The sequence below is a fragment of the Myotis nattereri genome, assembly GCF_964212035.1.
Source record: "Myotis nattereri genome assembly, chromosome: 2".
Taxonomy (NCBI): Eukaryota; Metazoa; Chordata; class Mammalia; order Chiroptera; family Vespertilionidae; genus Myotis; species Myotis nattereri.
The window spans coordinates 184,988,001-185,009,767 of NC_138076.1; the positions used below are offsets into that span (position 1 = coordinate 184,988,001).

The following is a 21,767-nucleotide window of genomic DNA, read 5'->3' on the forward strand; positions in this document are numbered from 1 at the left end:
TTATTGGAATGATAGTCAACTACTTTTGAGGTAATTTTATAGTTTTATTAGTTCAACAGAATTTATATACCTATACACACATGTCATTTTAGTAATTATGAGCAAAAGATTTCCCTCAAAAGTCACTTGTTTGGGGCATGAATTAATTGATAATCATCTTGCACAACAGTCTCTACACCAAAGTGTTTATTAATTTACTTTTAATTTCTTGATGTACAAATGACAGGACATAAGAGTAAAAGAGTGGCCCTAGCAGGTTTGGCTCAGTGGATAGACCATCGGCCTGCAAACTGAAAGGTCTCAGGTTCAATTCCGGTCAAGGGCACATATCTGGGTTGAAGGCTCGATCCCCAGTGGGGAGCGTGCAGGAGGCAGCCAATCAATGATTCTCTTTCATCATTGATATTTCTCTCTCTCTCTCTCTCTCTCCCTCTTCCTTCCTCTCTAAAATCAATAAAAAATGTATTTAAATAAAAAGAGTAAGAGTATAACATAACCACTTTGTGGTTAACGTCACTTAGACCTTAGGCCTATGGGTAACATCATCGGTACAAATTCCTCCTAGTAGGAGACTTTGCTGGTTGACCTGCAACTTTCTCTCTTTTTTTTTTTTTTTTAAATATATTTTATTGATTTTTTACAGAGAGGAAGGGAGAGGGACAGAGAGTCAGAAACATCAATGAGAGAGAAACATCGATCAGCTGCCTCCTACACAACCCCCACTGGGGATGTGCCCGTAACCAAGGTACATGCCCTTGACCGGAATCGAACCTGGGACCCCTCAGTCTGTAGGCCGATGCTCTATCCACTGAGCCAAACCGGTTAGGGCTGCAACTTTCTCTTTATTATTTCTTCTCCTTTCATATCCTAAGTGGGGTATGTGGCATCATCAGCACTGAGGCAAGATTCTGAGCTCACCAGGATGAGCACCAGCCTGGTAAAGAGGGCCTTCACCTTAAAAATGAAAGTGGAGGTACAACTGCAGCAACTGTTATAACAGGTAGGAGCTCAAACCATTGGTCAATAGACCAACCATGGAAGCACAGTTTATAAAGATGCAGGCTGCTCTCCTGAGGATTGAGACATTTCTGAGCAGTGAAGTATATACCTCTGACACTAAGTAGCTCTCCATGCCTCTTAAAGATCTTAATTTGCATCTCAGAAGGTAATTCAATAGCAAGACAAAAGGTCATGCACTGTAAACACCAGGATTGTTGCCTATAAATCTGTCACTGACTTGATATCTATTTTGAGAGCCAAAGGAATCAGTTAATCTCATTCCGTTCCATGTCATGCTGAGCCATGCCTTTCTCAGAGAAGTAGATGTTGGAAGGAAACTATGTAACAGCTAATTGACAAAGCTGTATGAAGAACACATTCCTGAGCCGAGAGACACAACAGCAAGAGCTGGCATGTTACTACTGATTGATCACCAGTTCAAGAGAACGGCTGCTGGTTTCCCAAATAGATAACGGTGCAGGACGTACCAGGGACCACTTCAGTTCTGACTTATTTATTATGTTTAGTCTTTAATACGACTTGTTCTCAACTCATGTGAGGTCTAAACCAAGTTTAGGACTTATTCCCTATAGCTTACTTCTATAAAATTCTTAGTATATTTTATGTGTAAAAAGAAAAAAAATTATACAAAACACAAAGACCATTTTTTTACTTTAAATAATCCAAAATCAACTAAAACTGTTCTGAGTTCAAATCTTACTGGGTTTGGGAAGGCCATCCGGGTACAAGGAAGGATACCGTACTAAGAATGCAAAGAGCGAAGCAACTGTGTGTTTCAGAGGCAACGGGTTTTACACAGAAGCCACACTAGAATGGGGCCAGGGGCTTGTTGCTCTGCCATGACCTTATCCCACTCAACAGGGCCTGGCATGTAGAAAGTCTGAATAAAAAAAGGTAACATAAAATGGTAAAATTTTAATTTACAGAAAGCAATCAAGTGTAAGGACAGAAGTCTTCGCGTTCAACTTTCATTACTCTGGTCACCATGATCAAGACATTTCACAGACGCTGACTTAAATTAGCATGTGGGTTTCGAGTGACAGGAGAGAGACCTAGAGGAAAAAAAGAAAACGTTTAGGCTTTCCAGGGGTGTGTCATTCCCACCTACCTTGGGAATAGCCAGCTTGTCTTTTTCGGAGCTTTCTTCAGAATCAGAACAGGTATAGTTTTCACTGAAGGAAACGACAGGATTCACTCGGGGCTTGTGAATGGCCTGGAAGGTGAGCTGGGTGCTGAGCAGGTTGCTCACGGCCCGCAAGGATGTGCACACATTGGGGGGCAGAGAAGGGTCTGCCAGGAGGTCGGTAATGAGGCCGTGAGCCTCGCCCATCACGGCAATGTCCACAGTGATACTGGTTCCTGAAGACTGAGACACCAAACAAAGGAACAGTCAGATAAGCAGAGGTCTGCATCTGAAGGCACAGAGAATGCAATTGGGCTTGTTTGCCAAATGGACTGAATTGACTCTTTGGGGCTACGGGAGAGTAACATTCAAAACACGTTTCTGTTTCAAACTTTGCCAAAATTTGCCACGGCTTCCGCCATGTTTGTGTTCATGGCACACTTTTTATAATGCTAAAATTTGGGAAGGGGAGGATATATTTAAAGAGATTAAACATATAAACATTAATTTTTAAAAGGCACAAGATTTCAGAGGACCTGAGAAAACTTCATATTCCTTATTCCTTACGAAGAGCTTGACATTTTAATGTATATTATCTAGAAATTTCATTTTGGAAATAACATTGTTAATATACTATACGATTTTAATTTTAGTAATTTCTTTCTGAAAAGACAAAACTTTAGTTTTATTAAAATATAATATTTTAGCCTAGTTTGTGGTACCTATTCAACTACTATTAGAGATAAGCACAAAAAGCAACTCAATTTGTGTTCAAATTCACAAATTGTCCCTCTTCTGGTGGTTGGTAAGAATAGACATTTTAGTTCTGGAATTCTGCAACACATTTATCATATTTTGTCAAACTGCCTATCAGACTGAGAGACATTAGTGTAGTGAAGGCCTGTGTGTGTGTGTGGGGGGGGGGGGTAGAGGGGGGGGATGGAGAGGGTCCATAGGAAGAAAAAAGGGTTGTGCCCTGACCAGGAATTGAACCATGACCTCCTGGTACATGGGTTGATGCTCAACTACTGAGCCACACCAGCCAGGCATTACCTTCATTTTTATTAGTAAAAAATCACTTGGCAAAATCAGAATCAGATAGCTGGAACTTAGAAATGCTGGGCTTCAAACACAAGTACTCTCATGCTTCAGCTTAAGTGCTGAGCTAGTTAGTACACTGGAGTAAATACCAAGCCTTTTCATCTTAAGTTCTTATGTATACATACCTGTATTTAATGTCTTATTTAATCACTAGAGGCCTGGTGCATGAAATTCATGCACTCGGGGGGGGGGGTGGTCCCTCAGCCCAGCCTGCACCCTCTCGCAGTCCAGGAACCCTCAGGAGATGTCTGACTAATGGCTTAGGCCCGCTCCCCAGTTGGACATCTTTAGTGCTGCTGCAGAGGCGGGAGAGGCTGCAGAGGCAGGAGAGGCTCCTGCCACTGCTGCTGTGCGCGCCAGCCGTAAGCCCAGCTTCTGGCTGAGCAGCGCTTCCCCTGTGAGAGCGCACTGGCCATCAGGGGGCAGCTCCTTCATTGAGCATCTGCTCCCTGGTGGTCAGTGCACATCATAGCAACTGGTCATTCTGCTGTTCAAGTTGCATATTAGCCTTTCATTATATAGGATTGGGCCATGTTTTTATCTGTGTGTAGGCCTAAATATGTATTATAAACCAGTATAAAAATTTAGTGTAATGGAAACAGCTTTAGGATGTATAATTATGTACATTTCATTTATGTATCTATATTGTTAACTTCCAAAATGTCCACAAGAAATGACAGTGAACTAGGTTAACATTCTCTTGTAGAAACATAAATTTTCAAATGCATCTCTAATTATTATGTTTCTGAAAAACTCAGTATGATCTTCTGAAAGAGTAATATTTAGTCCTACCCATGTCATTCTAATAAAGTTGAACTAACAAGTTGCACACCTTCTCTAAAAAATTGAAAATTTAAGTCAAACTTTGTTTCCAGGACATATATTTGTAGACTTTCTGACATGGAAATTAACAGTTTATGTTCTAATAATTAATATTTAGAGAGGTTTTCTCATAATGTTCTCAATATTTAAAACTTACAAATCTGAAAAAAGTAGAGCATTCTCACTGATAGTTAGAATTATTATTTTTTGTACTGATAGTTAGAATTATAATTTTTAAAATAAATTATTGGTGAGAGAACAGTGTTTTCATAATTCTTTAATTTTATATATTTTTAAAGCAATAGATGTATTTCTTATATACTCAAAAACATTAAAAATTTCAAGCTAAAATAGAAACAGAACTATCCTCATAAGTCAGTCAGCGTTAACATAAAAATTTAGGAAATAAGCACATTACATATTTCAATAACCCTTGTGCTAAAGCCTTTGTGAAAGCAAAATTCTTTAAGTGAAAAAAAAAAAAAAGCATTATTCAAGCCAGTAAGAAGTATTTAACCATATTGGAATTGGCTAAGAAACCAAAGTGAATACTTTTACCACTGAAACTCTTCCCGCTATTAGTAAGTCAGGTCTTTGCTTTATCGGCTTATTGGTATAACAGTAAAAAGTTGTATCGCACATAAGACATTATCGCCACTTTTTGACTCAAATAGCCAGAGGCTTCAATGAAGCATGAAATCTTAAACCAACAATCAGATCCACCTGCCAAGGAATCGCTAAGACTAACCACACATAAAATGCTGAAAGCCTGGAAGACAGACGGGACACTATTTCAGTCAACAGCAGGCAAATAACAAAGATACAGGCATGTCGAGGGGGTCACCATGCAGGGATTTTAGGGGAGAGGGGCTTTGGTGGATGGCAGAGTTTTCTCACATGATGTATAGAGTCATATACCATCGAATGACTCTCACAGAGGGCAGTCCCACACCTATTCAACTTTCAATAGTACCACTAAATTATTAAGTATACCAAGTAATACTCAGAAATATTTCATTTACCTTATGAAATCTTAGAAAGTGATGACAAATACTCAAGGTAAAGTTTATACGCAAGTTACTTTAAAGGAAAGTCTTAAGCTAACAGCCTGAAATCATCTTTGAGTGCAGTAATGAACTATACTAAGCATAAAACCACAGTTGAGTCTTTTTATGGAGCAGATCAAACAAATCTTTTCGTTTAAAGAAAAAAGTAACCAAGCAATAAAAAACATTCTACTTCGTAGGCTCTCCTTATAATAGAAATATTTATATTTAACATTTAAGAAAATGCAAGTATAATTTCCCCAGACACTGTTTAAATAATAACCAAATTTGGATTGCCACCTTTAAATAGAAAATCTGGAATTTAAGTCTGATAAACAGTGGAGGAAAATGCAGTTTTATATATCAAACCAAAAATAACTGATTTTCTTGGCTTTAACATTGATTTCTGTTAAATTAAGTAGGGGAGATGCAACTGTAAAATTCAAAAAGAAAATGATAACGTATCTGAAAGATTTTTCAACTCAGAATGCTTCCAAGTGCCCAAGTCATTTCCACGATAAAAAACACACCTAGCACTGACAGTTGTGGACAATGAAATGTAGGTGTGGTGGACGTAAGAAAGACAACTGAAAATTCAATACAGTGGACACAGAGTCAAAGAGAAAGTCTTGGTTCTCCATCAAAAACTGCATGAAAGCCGGCAGATTTACATATAAAATACCTCTCTAGAGGTACAGAAAATATGTCATTTTTATAACTCTCTGCTTTAAAAATTTCTTACAGTAACAGACCAACTACTGGTCTTGACTGGTATATGAATGAGCACTTGGGATGCAAAAAGACACGAGTGCATATTTTCATCATGTACATAATTTAGAAGGTTGTATAGGTGAGAAGCTGGAGAGCCAAATGATAAAGAACTAGGATATCAGAGTGAAATTTGTATTCATTCATCAATATCAAATTTTTATTTTATGAGGTAGTACATGGACTTTTCAGAGCACAGGATCTTCCTGTGTTCATATTTCTCATTTGAAATTTGGGATTTTAGAAAATTCATCTATATTCTTGTTTCTCTAAAAGGGGGCTAATAATCATAATACCTGCTGTGTAGTATTATTGACGATTAAATGAGATCAGGCACACGAAGAACTCAGAAGCGTACTTGGCCCATAGTATATGTTTGATAAATAATTATAGTCACCATTATTATTATTATCATTATTATTGCACTGAAAAAACTGTGTGTACAAAGAGATGCATACTGTGCTTGCATGTTTGTCTCTTACTTCTACTGGGCCAGTAGTTTATAAATGAAGGCAGCATAGAGATATGATTTCACTACCAACAACCACAAAATAAAACAACAAAAACAAAATCCCAAATACTTTCACTTCTTATTCTAGGTAAACAAAGGCATAAAGATTATACTCGCTAATACTTCTGAGATTAAATGTAGTAATTGTACAAAAGTCCTGCTTTCAGTTAATATGGTTGATTGCACTGGTATGATTTATAACACAGTATGCGAAAGGAATTCTAAAAGCAGGCATCCTAACTCCATTGTTGGAAGTGATTTTTTGTCTTTGTTTTTTTCTTTCTTTTTAGTCATCCTGGGAAGCACCCTGGGAGGCAAACAGCACGGGAAGAACATTCTCAGGGTGAAAAGGGAATTGGGATACGTAAGAGAGGAATAAACAGTGTAAGGGATGACACATAAAGGGAGAGAGTCACTGGGACTTTTCTTACCCAACTTTGGTCCTCAATGCTGGGAAAAGATGCCTGCTGGGTTTTCGGGAGCTGTCTCCCCATACATGTCTAAAGTAGTTTGCCACCACCCCGCACCCTCCAAATCTTTTTCTGGGAGGCTGCTATGATATTAGGAAGAGTACTATCTTGGTCTTTAATGGATTTAGAAGAAGAGCAGGATTCAATAAATGATCTTTGGTATTACTGGTTCTGACCTCAGAGCCAGCAAAATGGCATATGTGTTTATAATACTTTCATAGGACCCATTTATAATTTTAGACTTGAAGTTGGTTGGGAAATTTTTAAAAAATGAAATCATGTGAAAATTTTGCAGTAACTCATTGTAGGCTGAACCTTGGCTAGAGGCCATCCTTAAGGAAGCAGATGTTTGCTTATTTTAATTTTCTGGCAGAGAATATGAGTTTACATTTGGATTTTCTCCTTAAGATAATATGTATGTACAGTAGGAGAAAAACATATCGGGCCCTTCATCAAACCGCTTTCCACCAACACCACTGCTGGCCCCATTTGAGATGTGAGACACAACAAACTCCAGCAGTTACCAGAATTCTTCACTTCCCTCTCTTTTGATGTTCAAAGAACATTCCATATCACCAAATGGGATGTTGTTCATGCCTTGTGTCCTTCTGTATTTCCCTATAGTCTATCTGCCAATAAGATAAAAATGATTAAAACTGTCCCTCTGTTGTGTCCTAAATACCTTCCAGACACTAGCAATTTCACCCAATAGCTTAAAAAATAATTATGATCACAGAATACTGTCTTATTATTTAAGAAATAAGACATACTTATTAAATTGTATACTTTAGTAAACACCCATATCCCCGAGAAGATAACAGCTGCATTGATGTCCAAACTGGTTATCTCTGTTTAGAAAGATGAGATGGCAAAGCTATGAGGAGTTTAGGTAATAAACTGTTCACACGGGTGTGCATGCAAATGAAGGTGGAGAGGCTTGGTTTAGTACAAATTGCTATGCAAATAAAAAGCATTATTATTTCTGTTGGTGGAAGGAATTGGATTTTCTGATTGAGTAAAAGTTGGTAAACATTACAGGAAAATTGAGAACCTCTAAAATAAGTATGAACTCACAAGTTGATGAATTTTGATGGTCTTTTGTTTGTTAAATTTTCAGAATTACTGTTGAACTTGAGGTTTATATTTGCTTAGTCTAAAACCAATTTCAGTGAACAACAGATGGCAGTATTCTGCCTTTGTAAAGAACTCTTAATTGTCTGAACATCTTTTTGAATGAGTGCTGCTTTCTCAGAGTTTAGATTCTTTTCACAGAAAAAAAAACCTAAGAAAAGAATAATTTACATAAGACTATTGGTAGAAAGTAATAAAAGTGTTTAAATTGTGTCTCTAGAGTGTCTCTAGAGATCACTGTTTAAGTGAAACTAGGATCACATTAGCAATAATTCCTCTAAGACAACATTTCAGTTCTGTCACCTTTCTCAATTTTTATAAGATACGCATTGTAAACACGACCTCTTTTCATGCACAACTTGATTTAAATTATTTTCCACACGTAATTACCTACTATTGTGATTAAAATATCCATAAGACAAACATCATTAAAATGTGCATTCTAACACAATGGTTTTGTGAGCCTTCAGTGGCATTGGTTTTACCCACATTGTGTCATTTATCACTAGAACTTTCCTCCCTTGTGATCAGGGGGCACTTATCTATGCTACTTATTTGCATCTACTACTGCTGATCTGGGAGATCTCTGTCCTGCCGCAGTAGCAGCCAATCTGGTCTCCATGTGAATTCTGTTGGGGGATTCTGTGCTCCATACACTGAAAGCATCAACAACAAAACAAATGAAAAACCATGGGAGCTGTAACTTCAGAGAAACCTTGCATCTCCGACCAGTTCTCCGATGTATTCGTAGAACCTCTCTGTCATAGAACTTGTGACAGTTTTCAATTCAACTTCTGGTGTTTGGTCATTGGATGAAGGTTTGTCTTCCTCTCTGAGGCTGAGAGTGGAAGGAGGACAAAGGCAATGCTAATTTTCATTCACCAGTTTACTCCCAGTGCCTTGCTTAGGATCTGGTACTTTTTTTAGACACTCAGTGATATTAGAAATTAGTGAAGTTATAAGAACTATACTCCCAACCTCCAAAGATAAGTAATTTTCCTCTCTCCAGTTCTTCACCTTAAAGAAAAGTAAAAAGAAAAATTATAGTGTCCAAGATATTTCCTTAAAACAAATAACTGAATTTTCTAGAAGCCACCCTAAAACATTTTAACCTTCTAGCACAATTTTATGTTCTAATATTAAACTTAAAATTAAAAAAAAATATTGAGGCAGATAAGGACACATATGTAATAACTTAATAAAAACAATTAAAAATATTGAGAATAGTTACTGCAATATTGAAGTCATGAATAAAAATTATATTTAAGAAACTGATTCTAGAATAAGTACTATTCAGAAAATAGTGAAACTGCCAATGAGAAGTAATAATACTGGTAAAAGGAAGCAACATTATACATGTTTCTATAATTTGGTACATATATGAAAAGACTAAGCAGAGTATTAGTGTATAATGAATGAATATTTTGGGGAAAAGAGAAAATCCTAAAAGAGTGGAGGTAGAAAGAGAATGGCCTTTTGAGGACAAAGTTCAACTGAAGTAAAGAGTACTTCAGGTAGAAGAGGATAGGTCTGAGTACAGAATAGTGATAATAGATAATAATGCTGTATTGCATATTTGAAATGGTAAGAGAATAAATCTTAAAAGTTTTTATCATAAAAAATGTGTATGTATGGTGATGAATAGCAACTAGACTTACTGTGCTGATCATTTCCCAATATACACAAACACTGAATGCTGCACATTGGAAACTATACTGTTATATGTCAATTATCTCTAGATATAAAAGGCTAAGTGACTGTCCATCTGTCTAACTGTCCAGTACATATGACGTGCACTGGCAATTTAAAAATAAATGTTGACTCGTGCATGCGTGGTACATATAAAGCTCTCGCTGGCACCGATTGCATGCATGTGTTTCAATCTGTCATTGTCAATTGTGAATTTGGTTGACACTTCTGTTTTAGAGAAAGGGTGAATAGGGATATTAAGATATTTCTCCTAATTAATTTCCTTTCAATGTGTACGAATCCGTGCACCAAGCCACTAGTATCTAAATAAAACAACAACAACAAAGAAAAGGATATATCTTGAGAGGCTGGAGGGAATGTATCATGAGAGGAACCTGAGCCAAAATCAAGAGCTTTAATGAATGACTCAAGGCAACAAGAACCCTCTGCAGGTAGTGACATTATCGATATGAGTGTAGGAAGGAGTCAGGCTGCCTCTAAGTTAGGGAACCAAAGGGGAAGGAATAAGATTTGGTGTGGATGTTGAGATATTCATCTTTTAGTAGATATGTGACATTCATAGGGTGATTCAAGATGAATATCAGGAGCAACATCTGGACTGGAAATACACCTTTGGGTATGAATGACACAGATATGACCATTTCAAAAACACACTACCATGGACATGTATAAAGAAAAAAGATATTGTGCTGAGGGCAGAGCCATAATCAATACTAACCTTTAAGGGACAGGTGGAAGAGAAACTCGCAAAGAAAAATGAAAAGGGACAATTGAAAACTCTGAGTGTATGATCGAATGGGCCATGGAAATGCTTTTGTCCAGGTGGGATGAGTCACCAGCAGTGACGAATGAATTTGAGAAATTAATAAATTCTGAAAATATCTATTAGTTTAGTATCTAGAAGATCACTGGTAACATTAGAGAGTGCAGTGTCAGTGAACTATTGAGGCTGGAAGTCACACTGCAATAAACAGAGCAGTGACAGGAAGACATGACAGTGGAGACAACAGAGACAACTATTTGGTGAAAACTGGCTGTAAAATGGAAGATAGAGATATGTCAGCACCTAGAGGGAAGACAGGCTCTAAAGATCTGGTGAGCAAGTGAGCAAGCCTAAATGTTAAAGGCGCATCCCACTAGTGTGGGGCATCTAAAATGCAATAAAGCCCATGGGATGCTCAATAGATCAAGGTCCAAGAGAAGAAAGTAAACGGTGGATACTTTTCACAATGGGGATGCCTTTCCCATGATAATAGAGAGAAGGAAGAACATAGATATGCAGGTGAGAAGTTGGAGTTCTTAGATGTTGACTTTTATTTACTCTATAAATTAGTCATGAGTCCCTTGTTAAGAGAGTGATGTAGACAATGTTGAGATTAGAGATACAAGAGAGTAACTGTTATAAAATTACGCATGAAAAGGCAAAGAAATGAAAACAGGGGGGGTCTTCCAGATAGGGAAGAAAGGAAATTGGCCATGGGGATTGGAGACCCTGGTGAGGTGGACAAGCAGGCGCAGAGCATGCGAGGGACAGAGCGGAAAAGCATGAAGAAGCATGAAGTCAGAGTGGGTCAGGATGTCTGCATGAGAAAAATGAATGTAGATTCCATGGGTAGACTAGTCACTCAGGCATGGAAAGTTTCTGCTTTCTATTAGTAGAAAATAAGGTTGAAAAGGAAATATCAGGCCAGATTTAGATGCCAATGAATGAAAGACAGATTTTTTCTAATTTTATCATTTGGTAATTGAGTGATGAAGTTGTCTGAGAAGGAAAATGATGTAATTGAACAGTGTACAGTACTTGAGGAAGGTTAGGTGTAGCATGGAAGTCAGATTTGAACAAGGCTGTCACAACAATAAATATGTGAAACTAGGATACTTGCAGCATGAATGAACTGGAAGGGCAGAGCGAGAGTCACATTAAGGAAAATCAATTGTACTTATAAAGTGATTTGATATTGGGACATGAAAAAAATGCAATGTATTTATTCCCATAATAGTCTTCACTTATTACAGAAATCTCTTCAAGTGCCCCTACCCTCACAAAATAAAACAAGGAGTGTGTTTCCTTGTGAGTGCATAAAATCTATATTGGGTTTGACAATGTCTAACAAAATGTTCTCTTTTTGATATACTATGATCACAGCCCTCCAGAGTGTAAATATAAAGGGTGAGTGGATGCTCTTAATAACCACAGACTGTTTCATACAAATTAAACATTTCATAAATATGTTTTAAAACACAATAAATTCCAGTTCCTGCAACTAGTCAAAGATATCATAAATTAAGCAATGTTTCCAATATTATAAATAGATCAAACTTCAAAACACTAGTAAACCATTTTTTTTGAACTTAGAATGCATTTTCCAGAGAAATAATGCTATAAAGTGATGAAATTCCTATGCTACCCCACAAAAGCTTATACAATCACTTAATAATAGTTATAATGGCATTATTTCCATTGCAAAGGCACTCTAAATCAGTTACAATGCAATATTTTAAAGAAAAAAAATATCTATATCAATGGTGTGGTTGAGAAAGGGAATATGAAGGCACTGGGAAACATTCATTTTGCCTCATTTATTCAACAAATATTAACTGAACATGTATGGGGTAGCTGGTATTGTCTAGACCAGTGATGGCGAACCTATGACACGCGTGTCAAAGGTGACACGTGAATTCATTTTTTTGGTTGATTTTTCTTTGTTAAATGGCATTTAAATATATAACATAAATATCAAAAATATAAGTCTTTGTTTTACTATGGTTGCAAATATCAAAAAATTTCTATATGTGACACGGCACCAGAGTTAAGTTAGGGTTTTTCAAAATGCTGACACGCCGAGCTCAAAAGGTTCGCCATCACTGGTCTAGACCCTGGGGCTACAAAGATGAATGGGTCTGGGCTGCTGGCCCCAAGCAGCGCGCAGTCTAGTGAAAGATGTTCTAGGGACTGAAAGGGGTCAGAGAGTAAAAGAGGAAACTGGGGGAACCCTGTGGACCAGCAATTTTCAACCTTTCCCATCTCATGCACACATAAATTAATTACTAAAATTTGGTGGCACACCAACGAATATATTTTTTGTTGCTGTGACAATAAAGGTGTAATTTTGTTTCACCCTCGCAGCTATTGCTGTGTTGGCTATTGTTATTTTTTCCTTTGACAATCTAAGGGGAAAAGCGGTCAGTGCCCCTGACTAAATAGTCAGGTATTGCATGGTTCAAAAACCCTTGTGGCACAGGGGTTGAAAACTGCTCTTGTGGATGCATCCCTATGGCCTTAGGTTATGACAAGAGTGAAAGAGGCCGCTTCTCAAAATGAACAGTTGTTTCTGAAAATGCAGGACTCAAAAACACCTGCACCCAGCCATGTAATTCTTTTCCACACAAACTTTGAAAATGGCTGCCCTGAACCAAGTTGCATCCATTCTCATCACATTTCCCATCCGTACCTCTCCTCCAAGCAGGATTAAATAGGAGGAGGATCAATTCTCCAGAGAGGAGGAGCATGAGAACAGAGAGGGACTGGTGGCTAAGATACGTACCACTCAAATAGAGAAACCTCAGGTTTCTTAGCATTTCCCTCGAAGCCTTCAGCCCTTACAACTCCCATAGGTCCAACACCAGGTCTCAACTTTGAAATGGGTTCCTGGGCTCTCCAGCTTCCAGTTTTCCCAATAGAGAGCAGGGAACTTGAAATCTTGCCTCTCAGAGTACGTGAGCATCTACTTTTTGCTAACTGGTTTAAGGAATGAGGCGAGCTTATCTGTGAACAATTTTGCATACAGAGGAGATTTGTGTAAATATTAAAAGTCTGCAATATCACTTCTTGATTTTCCAGAAGGCAACTCACAGCTCTAAAAATTACATGATAAAGGTAATGACTTTGAAAATTTGAAATTAGTGCATAAAAAGTTAAGTAACTTGCCCAAAGTTACATAGATAAGAACTGGCAGAGGTAGAATCCCAACCCAGGCAGTCTGGACCTCCACTATTAATTACAATGCTAAACTGTCATCTGTATTTTGAGTAACTTTTCCTACATATGATCACTTACTTTTTAAAAATATATATATTTTTATTGACTTCAGAGAGGAAGGGAGAGGGAGAGAGAGCTAGAAACATCAGTGATGAGAGAGAATCATTGATTGGCTGCCTCCTGCACGCTCCCCACTGGGGATTGAGACGCAACCCAGGCATGTTCCCTTGACCAGAATCGAACCTGGGACCCTTCAGTCCAGAGGCTGATGCTCTATCCACTGAGAAAAACCAGCTAGGGCCGTGGTCGGCAAACTGTGGCTCGCGAGCCACATGCGGCTCTTTGGCCCCTTGAGTATGGCGCTTCCTAAGCCTTAGGAGGACCCTAATTAAGTTAATAACAATGTACCTACCTATATAGTTTAAGTTTAAAAAATTTGGCTCTCAAAAGAAATTTCAGTCGTTGTACTGTTGATATTTGGCTCTGTTGACTAATGAGTTTTCCGACCACTGAGCTAGGGTGATCACTTACTTTTAATGGCATGAAAATCTTGGCCAATTTGCTACATGCTGTTAGTTTTGCAAACTCTTCCTTCAATTAATCTTTATCAACTTAGACTCTTTTTATCAAAGGGGAACTTATTAACATCATAAGTAAGCTGAGAATTCATGGTATACTCCCTTCACATTTTTTTTGAAAATCAAATTTGATTCTTACTAAGTCTTAGAGAAGTTCTCTAAGTTTTCTCCATTAAAAAAAATTATTCTTTCTCCCAATTTCCTATGCTTAAGACAACCTCTGGAAGGAAAAACTAATGGGCTCTTCTGGAGACTTCCGTTGGTAATAGAAAAGCATCTGTCTTCATTTTCCTTTTAGGTGGTAATGAAAATAAAATTTTATAATGTATCTGTCTACAAGTCTGAGTTAATTACTTCAGTTTAAGAAATTGGTTTCAGTTATAATCTTATTATATTCATAATATATGAGACATTCAGATAATAAATATGATTATCTTCAGGTCAGCAGACCCTAGTAGCTCACCAAGATATTTAATAAGCAGATTTTGGGCAGGAACTTAAAGGGTTTGCATGAGAAGCATCTCAAATTGATACCCTACTGTTCACATTTAGCAACACAGTGTTGGAGGAAATCAGGTAAGAAAACAAGTCATTTGGTCATAATAATGAGTCACTCAACATTTATGTCATAAATTGTTTTCTTCCTTGTGGACATAATTTTTAGTTTAGTCAGTGCTTCCATTTTCCATAGGATATCAATGATGGCATATTTAAGAAATACAAATGGCCAACAATTTGTTGAGATTTCAGCACAGATTTTTCAACACAAAGATGTATAATAAGAAGACAAAATAACTTCATGAATTAAGATTATAATTTTGAAAGATCAATAAAACTGCTGAATAAAAATGTGGGCTACCCCTCTCCCCCACCCCCAGCACTGGAGGATAAAAGGATAAAGAGGAAGGATCGAAGAAGAAACTGGTAGTGAATTCCTCTTTAGCCATCATTTCAGTCCACTGTAGTTTTGTTTCATCTTAAAATGAGATGAGAATTGAAGTATGGTACAAGAAATTTAATTAAAGTTTCCCATAGAAACAAATAAGCAAGCATCATTGAAGCAAACAAACATAGAATAGAAGCAATGAATCCTTTCATGTGCTGATTCTGATGGCAAACAAACTAAAGACTAAAATGAATATATGTATATAGTGAGGTCTAACTAAAAATAGCCTCAAATTATCTTCCTGCTGATTTCACTAGTTCTAACTTAAGATAGTGTCTCTGTCATTAATGCCACCTTATGCTGGCCCAAAAGATTACAACGGCTTCTCTCAGTTGTCCATTAAGCAGGTCTTGTGACTGTTGGACCAACTGCCAGGTTTGGCACTTGTTCTAGGAAGTATTGTAGCATTTTGACGTTAGGTGAATATATCCAGAAATACTGTGAAATGCCCCACTTCTGAACTCTCTTCAGACCATGTACAGCGGATGTTGGGATTGACTTCTACAGCAATCATGCTGATTTAATCACCAAGACCAGGTGTTTGGTCAAGGATGGGCAGGCCTTCATCTATGCGAGTCAGTGAATGAGACATGAGAGGCGCTTTGCTTAGTGCTTCCAGGAGAGGAAATTCCCTCCCACCAGGAGGAAACAGTGCTGTTGCTGACAGCCATCTTTGGCTCACGAGTGGAATCAGCTTTCGGACGGAGCCAATCGTGAAACAGTAGCCAAAGTAGAGAGAACAGAAAGATCTAGGTCAACTACAACATTATTGTGCCACTGAATTCACGGACCCGGAAGCCTTATTATTATGAGGGATAATAACATTGATAATAACATTTCTTTAGTGCCACAGCTAGTCTGAGTAAATTTTTCTTTTGCTTCTGGTTGGAAATAACTAACAGGGCATACCATTTTACCAAGTATATATGTAATTAGTAGATACATAAGTGGTGATAAAAATAGAATTTCACAAAATAGCTGTCTACAAATCTGGGTTAATCACTTGACTTTAAGAAACTGGTTTCAGTGATTGTCTTATATTCAGAATGTTATGAGATGGTAAAATATATGATTATCCTGGGTTCAGCGGGTACTGGTAGCCCACGGAGAGCTATGAGACCACCATGTGCTCGGAGAGTGGAGTGTTGGCTAGTTTCACTCTAGACAAGTGAATCACTTGTAACACCAGCACCCAGCACACTAGCCATATCTGTACCTTAATTTCAAATTTCCACATGCCATGGACCTTCAAAGTGACTTGTAATAACCAAAATGCCATTCATAATATCTGCCTGTGCAAACACACTCTATTACAGATGTACAGATTTTATGAGCTTCTAGAAGATAATTATTTTATATTTATTTTCTATCCCCACAGCAACTTTAACGATGCTCAGCAAAAACTGTGCCTAATTAGTTTAAATGAATTTTCTTTCTCTGGTTCTTCTTGGTGGAAAATATACAAAAATTATCTAATCCTCCACTGGAAACTTTAATTTACCTTTATAGTGCTATCTATTCTTTTTAAATTCTAACCTCTTAGGTCACTGGAAAGAGAGCTCTCTTCTCTCTTAACAGCCTTTTTAAAGGTATTTAAGCTTCCATTCCTGGTAGCCTAATTTAGATCTCTTCCAGATAACATAAAACTCCCTATATCAAATTCAATCAGTATCTTAAATATCTAGGGACAGTCCTGACCCTGTCTTCCTTGGCCCAGCGCCACAGCCTCTTTCTCGTCTTGGCTCTGCCCTGGCCTGGCTTTCTCTAGACCAGCGGTTCTCAACCTGTGGGTCGCAACCCCTTTGGGGGTCGAATGACCCTTTCACAGGGGTTGCCTAAGACCATCGGAAAACACATATATAACTACATATTGTTTTTGTGATTAATCACTATGCTTTAATTATGTTCAACTTGTAACAATGAAATTGGGGGTCACCACAACATGAGGAACTGTATTAAAGGGTCGCGGCATTAGGAAGGTTGAGAACCACTGCTCTAGACCCTCTGAGAAGTAACTCTGCTTCGCTGGCTCCTTTTCTCTCCTTAACTGTTGTTCCTTTTTATTATTTTGTTTTTTCCCCTCATCCTAATCTATGCCCTTCTCTTCCAGTTCCCACCTGTGTTTCAATGAATACCCACTAAGCTGGAGCTTCAACACTGACCATTTCTCAGCACTTGGGCCGTGTTCATATCTGGTCTATGGACAGTGGCACTCCAGGTATCTCCTGGGTACTCAGGCCCAACTTTCCCAAAGAGAATACTTCATCCTCACCTCCCGAACACTTCGTTTCCTCCTCAATTTCCTACCGTGGCTAACAACAAAATCACTCACCAAAACTGATACCCTGACTTCCATCTGGTTACTGCATCTGGAAATGTCTGCTGAAGAGTCTCTGTCAATGACTTCTTCCTTTAAACGTCTTCATCCTTGCCTTAAGCCATCTCTCATTACTTCACATGAGAATGGCTGCAGTTTTTGTCTCCTAATTTTCTCCCACCACAAACTCAGTTTTTCACAGTGCACACTGTTTATGCTGCTCTGTGATTTTCTTTGATGGTTTCCCAAAGGTACAAAACAAGATTCAACTTCTTGGCATGCCTTTGAGTATCTTAATATGTAGCCTTTAACTCCCTTTTCCAGCTACATTTCCATACACCCCACTAATGTCCCCCCTCCACCTCCGCCCCTAACTGTCCTGGATGATCTCCTCAAATATGCTCTCACAACCCGTGTCTTTGCTTTTGGTGTTACTTCCACCTAGGACTTCATTTCTCTGGTGTATGGGTATAAACAACCAAGATCCAGCTTTAATGATCAAAAACATTTTAGCTTTATGCCCAGACTGATACCAAATGAATCACTTCACCCTCAAAACCTTCATAGTATTCTGTTCCAACATCTATCACCATATTGTGCTGTTGCTAATTATTTGTGACTGAATTCTGTGCCAGATTGTGAATTTGAGGGCAATTATTTTTTAAAATAATCTAATACTCAGTATCCTGTAAGAACTGAAGAAAAACCCACACCCAATTATTAAATAAACGAGTTTTTCCTTCTAACACAATATGCTGTTCTTACAAACAGTTCCCAAAAGTTTGGAGAACCTCTATCAATGTAATCAGTCCTGAAAGTATGCCTTCGCCTGGCTCTTATAGTCAAACAAGACCCCCTTCAAGTCCTTACTACCTCTTACCGAGTAGCATGCCACTTAAGGCGACTGTCTGCCTGCAATAAACACACTCACATGACTGGCAATGAATAAAAAGAGAACAGAAAGCAGAGGGAGAATAGACACATTTTCTAGGGATGCTCTCCCTGATTTTCATTCGTCTTTGACTACATGGCTCACTGCTTATTTTCAGGGCTCCTCTGTATGGTTAGTACTCTAGCTTAGGTGCACACTTGACAGAAAGTGGCTTTCTTTGTAGTAATGGCTCATTTGCATCATTGGAAAACACTAGGACATAGAAAGAAGAAAATAAGAGTGAACAGATTTTAACCCATTGCTTAAATAGTAGTATGGTATTATAGACAGTCTATGATTGCATACATTGTTTAAATTCCTTGTATTGAGTGCAAGTTGATCATTTATACCTTCAAAGAAAGGTAATTATGGAGATGCATAGTCAATCTTTCTACCTCCTTAAAGCAAATATTATCTTTTGAGCTGCCCATTGTAATCAGCAAATAGCATTTTACATGCTTGCTCTTACAAGATGATATTCTTTCTTCTTTCAGATTTGGGAAGCTAAAAAAAAAAAGCCTCTTAATTAAGTCTTTAAATAGATAAGATTCACCATTTTCATAAATATAACCCACCTAAGATTGTGAATGATTGCCTTTTTGCTTTAGTGACCTACTGGTATCTGTGCTGCAATGTCAGGCATAGACTGAAAATGCCATAATGGACATTATGCTTGCCATGAAGCGTTTATTGTAGCCAATGTTTTTGCAAGGAATATTAGAAAGGAGCAGCTGGAAAGGAAGAGCTTGCTTCAGTGCAACTCAACTGCACCTAACCGGCCAACCTGAGTTTTTCATAAGAAGCTGGCAGATGAAGTCCTGACATTGAGAAGGACACAGGAAGCTTAGGGGAAGATGACAGTAACCATTAACATCACTTATGTCTCTTGACTCTGACACTTCCCAAGCAAACTTCTGATATTAGTGTCTTCTCCTCTGCCTACAAATCCACCAGAGTCCCACAGTTTTAGACACACCAGTCTCCTTTTTTATAGGATACCCTATCTTCTTCTTCTTTTTTAAATCCTCACCCAAGGATATGTTTTTATTGATGTTCCAGAGGGAGGAAGAGAGAAGAGAAACATTGATTGGTTGCCTCCAGCATAGGCCTTGACTGGGAACTGAACTCACAACCTTTTGGTGTATGGGACAATGCTCGAATCGACTGAGCCACCCAGCTAGAGCCCCTATATACTTTTTTAATACACATTCTTTCCACAGTCTCCACATCCCTGTCAACTATTATCACATTTCTCTACCAAAATCTGTAAAAGAAGAGTTAATATTCAGTGCCTTCATTTTCTTGCTTTCCATTCATATCCCAGTCCACTGAGCCAGGCTTCTAGAACAAAGACTTAGAATTACAGTGGGTTTTCATGACTAAACTCAAAGGATATTTTTCAGTCCCTGCATTACAGGACTTCTTCATAAAGGTTTACTGTATTGGTGACTCTCATTTTCTGAAAACCTCCCTTACTCCAAGTCCCTGCACATCATGGCCTTCTAGCCCTTTTCCTGAACATTCTTTTACTTCTGGAATTTCCCCCTCACTAATCTTCACTCTTAGCATTTAAAAGCCATTTCCCCAGGTTTTACCTCTTAGCCCACTTCTCTTTTCACTCTCTAGGCTCTCTCTAGATTTGTTCACACACTTTCATGAAAACCATACCATCACTTCCAGCTAACAACTCCTAAGCCATCTCCCACCCCAGAGCCTTACCTGTTACAAGACTTCCTTGGAGACAAGCCCCACCTTACCTGGCTCTCTCAATGGGCTTACCTTACTATGGAACTCAGTCCGTGCCTCCAATGCCCACCAAACCATTCACGCTAGAAACCTTTCTTTCCCTTTCCTTCATTTCATTAATCACTGAGTCTTGCCATTTTCACCTCCTATGTAACTTGTTCTCCTTTTTCACTGCTCCAAAAACACTTAATTGCTGTTTTCCATATATTGCCTTTAATCACACATATATTGGCAAATGTAATTCCCCTGCCTTCTACCCCTCACTACCACCTTCATATGGACTATTCCTACAACTCCATTACCACCTAATTCATCCAAAAACACTTTCTCTGACCCACCCAGCCCCACTGCCCCAAGCTGGGCTAGCTACCCATTCTTTGTACTCCTAAAACACCCTACTTAATTGTCAATCATTGCACTTAAATTGAAATGATTTGTGTGCATATCTTTCTTCATCACTAGGCTGTGTATTTTTAAAACTTTTTCTTCGGTGTTTATCACAGTGTATGGTATCCATTAGGTGCACAAAAACATTTACCAAATTAATAAGTGCAACCATTTATTCACTGACTTGTTTGCCCAGGTGATCTTTCCTATTCCAGAAGAAAAATATGAGTGCTATAATCTGTTTAGCAATGATATTTCTCAGGAAAAATGAGTACATGAACATTCTGGTTTTTTTATCAGCCTCTCATGAGATAAGTTAAAATGCATGTGCATTAAAACCTCAATTCTCCGGGTGAAGTTAGTCTCCAGGCTTTAAGTCTGAGGAAGTAAATAACAGCTTTACCAGCCCTTCAGCTAGACTCATGGGACTCAGCCCAGAACAGCCTGTCGTCACTGCTGCCTCTGATCTCTAACAAGGCACATGTCTTGGCCACTTGCCTTAGGCATGCGAAGGTTATGTCTGTGTCAGGACAAAGGTGCCCTGTGGTTAATCCCTTGTAAAACGTAACTGTGTTTAGGATCAAAGCACTGAGATACGAGGCCATAAAAAATCGTATATCAACTGCTTCTGATTGAAAAATGATGTCATTGTAGTAAGAGTTGGATGGTGGTTTGAGTCTAAGATAGCTCGACAATTGATTATACATGATACTACATTCAAAACAAAGTCAATGTAGATGTGGTTTTACACTGCCTCTGAGCTGTACCACTGCCCAATGTCCACGATATATTATATTACTGAACAATCAAAAAAGTATTTCATAATTAAGGGAGATAACAGAACAGTATTTTTCATAGCCGATAAATGAATCATGAGCTTGCTGTTTCAGAACTTTGGTGGGGATGAATTTAATATGGCAAAAATGACCATCACCTGGAGTTCCATTCAGGAACATATTGTTTTAATTCTAGCCATGCTCAGGCAAACCTTACCCTGTTAGAATAGTGATAACAAATGATGACCATTGTAACGTCAACAATGGCAACACTTATGCCTGAGACAAGTGCTCTGTACTTTCAAAGTGGACCAGGAGCTGGGACATGCAAAGTAGGGCACTGTTGTTAACACAACAACTTTCCTTGGGGAAACAGGAACACAACCCATAACAGACCTACCATGG

General features: G+C 38.2%; 1 protein-coding gene across 1 annotated transcript in view; it reads right to left on the reverse strand.

The window, feature by feature from the left end:
* Window positions 1-21,767, reverse strand: part of PDE3A (phosphodiesterase 3A) — a gene marked incomplete at its 5' end in the record, with an annotated part of 247,394 nt that overhangs the window by 41,438 nt on the left and 184,189 nt on the right. The window contains one exon of the mRNA XM_081114514.1: window positions 2,129-2,386. Within this exon, the coding sequence (XP_080970640.1) occupies window positions 2,129-2,386 (258 nt within the window). The remainder of the gene's footprint in view (window positions 1-2,128; window positions 2,387-21,767) is intronic.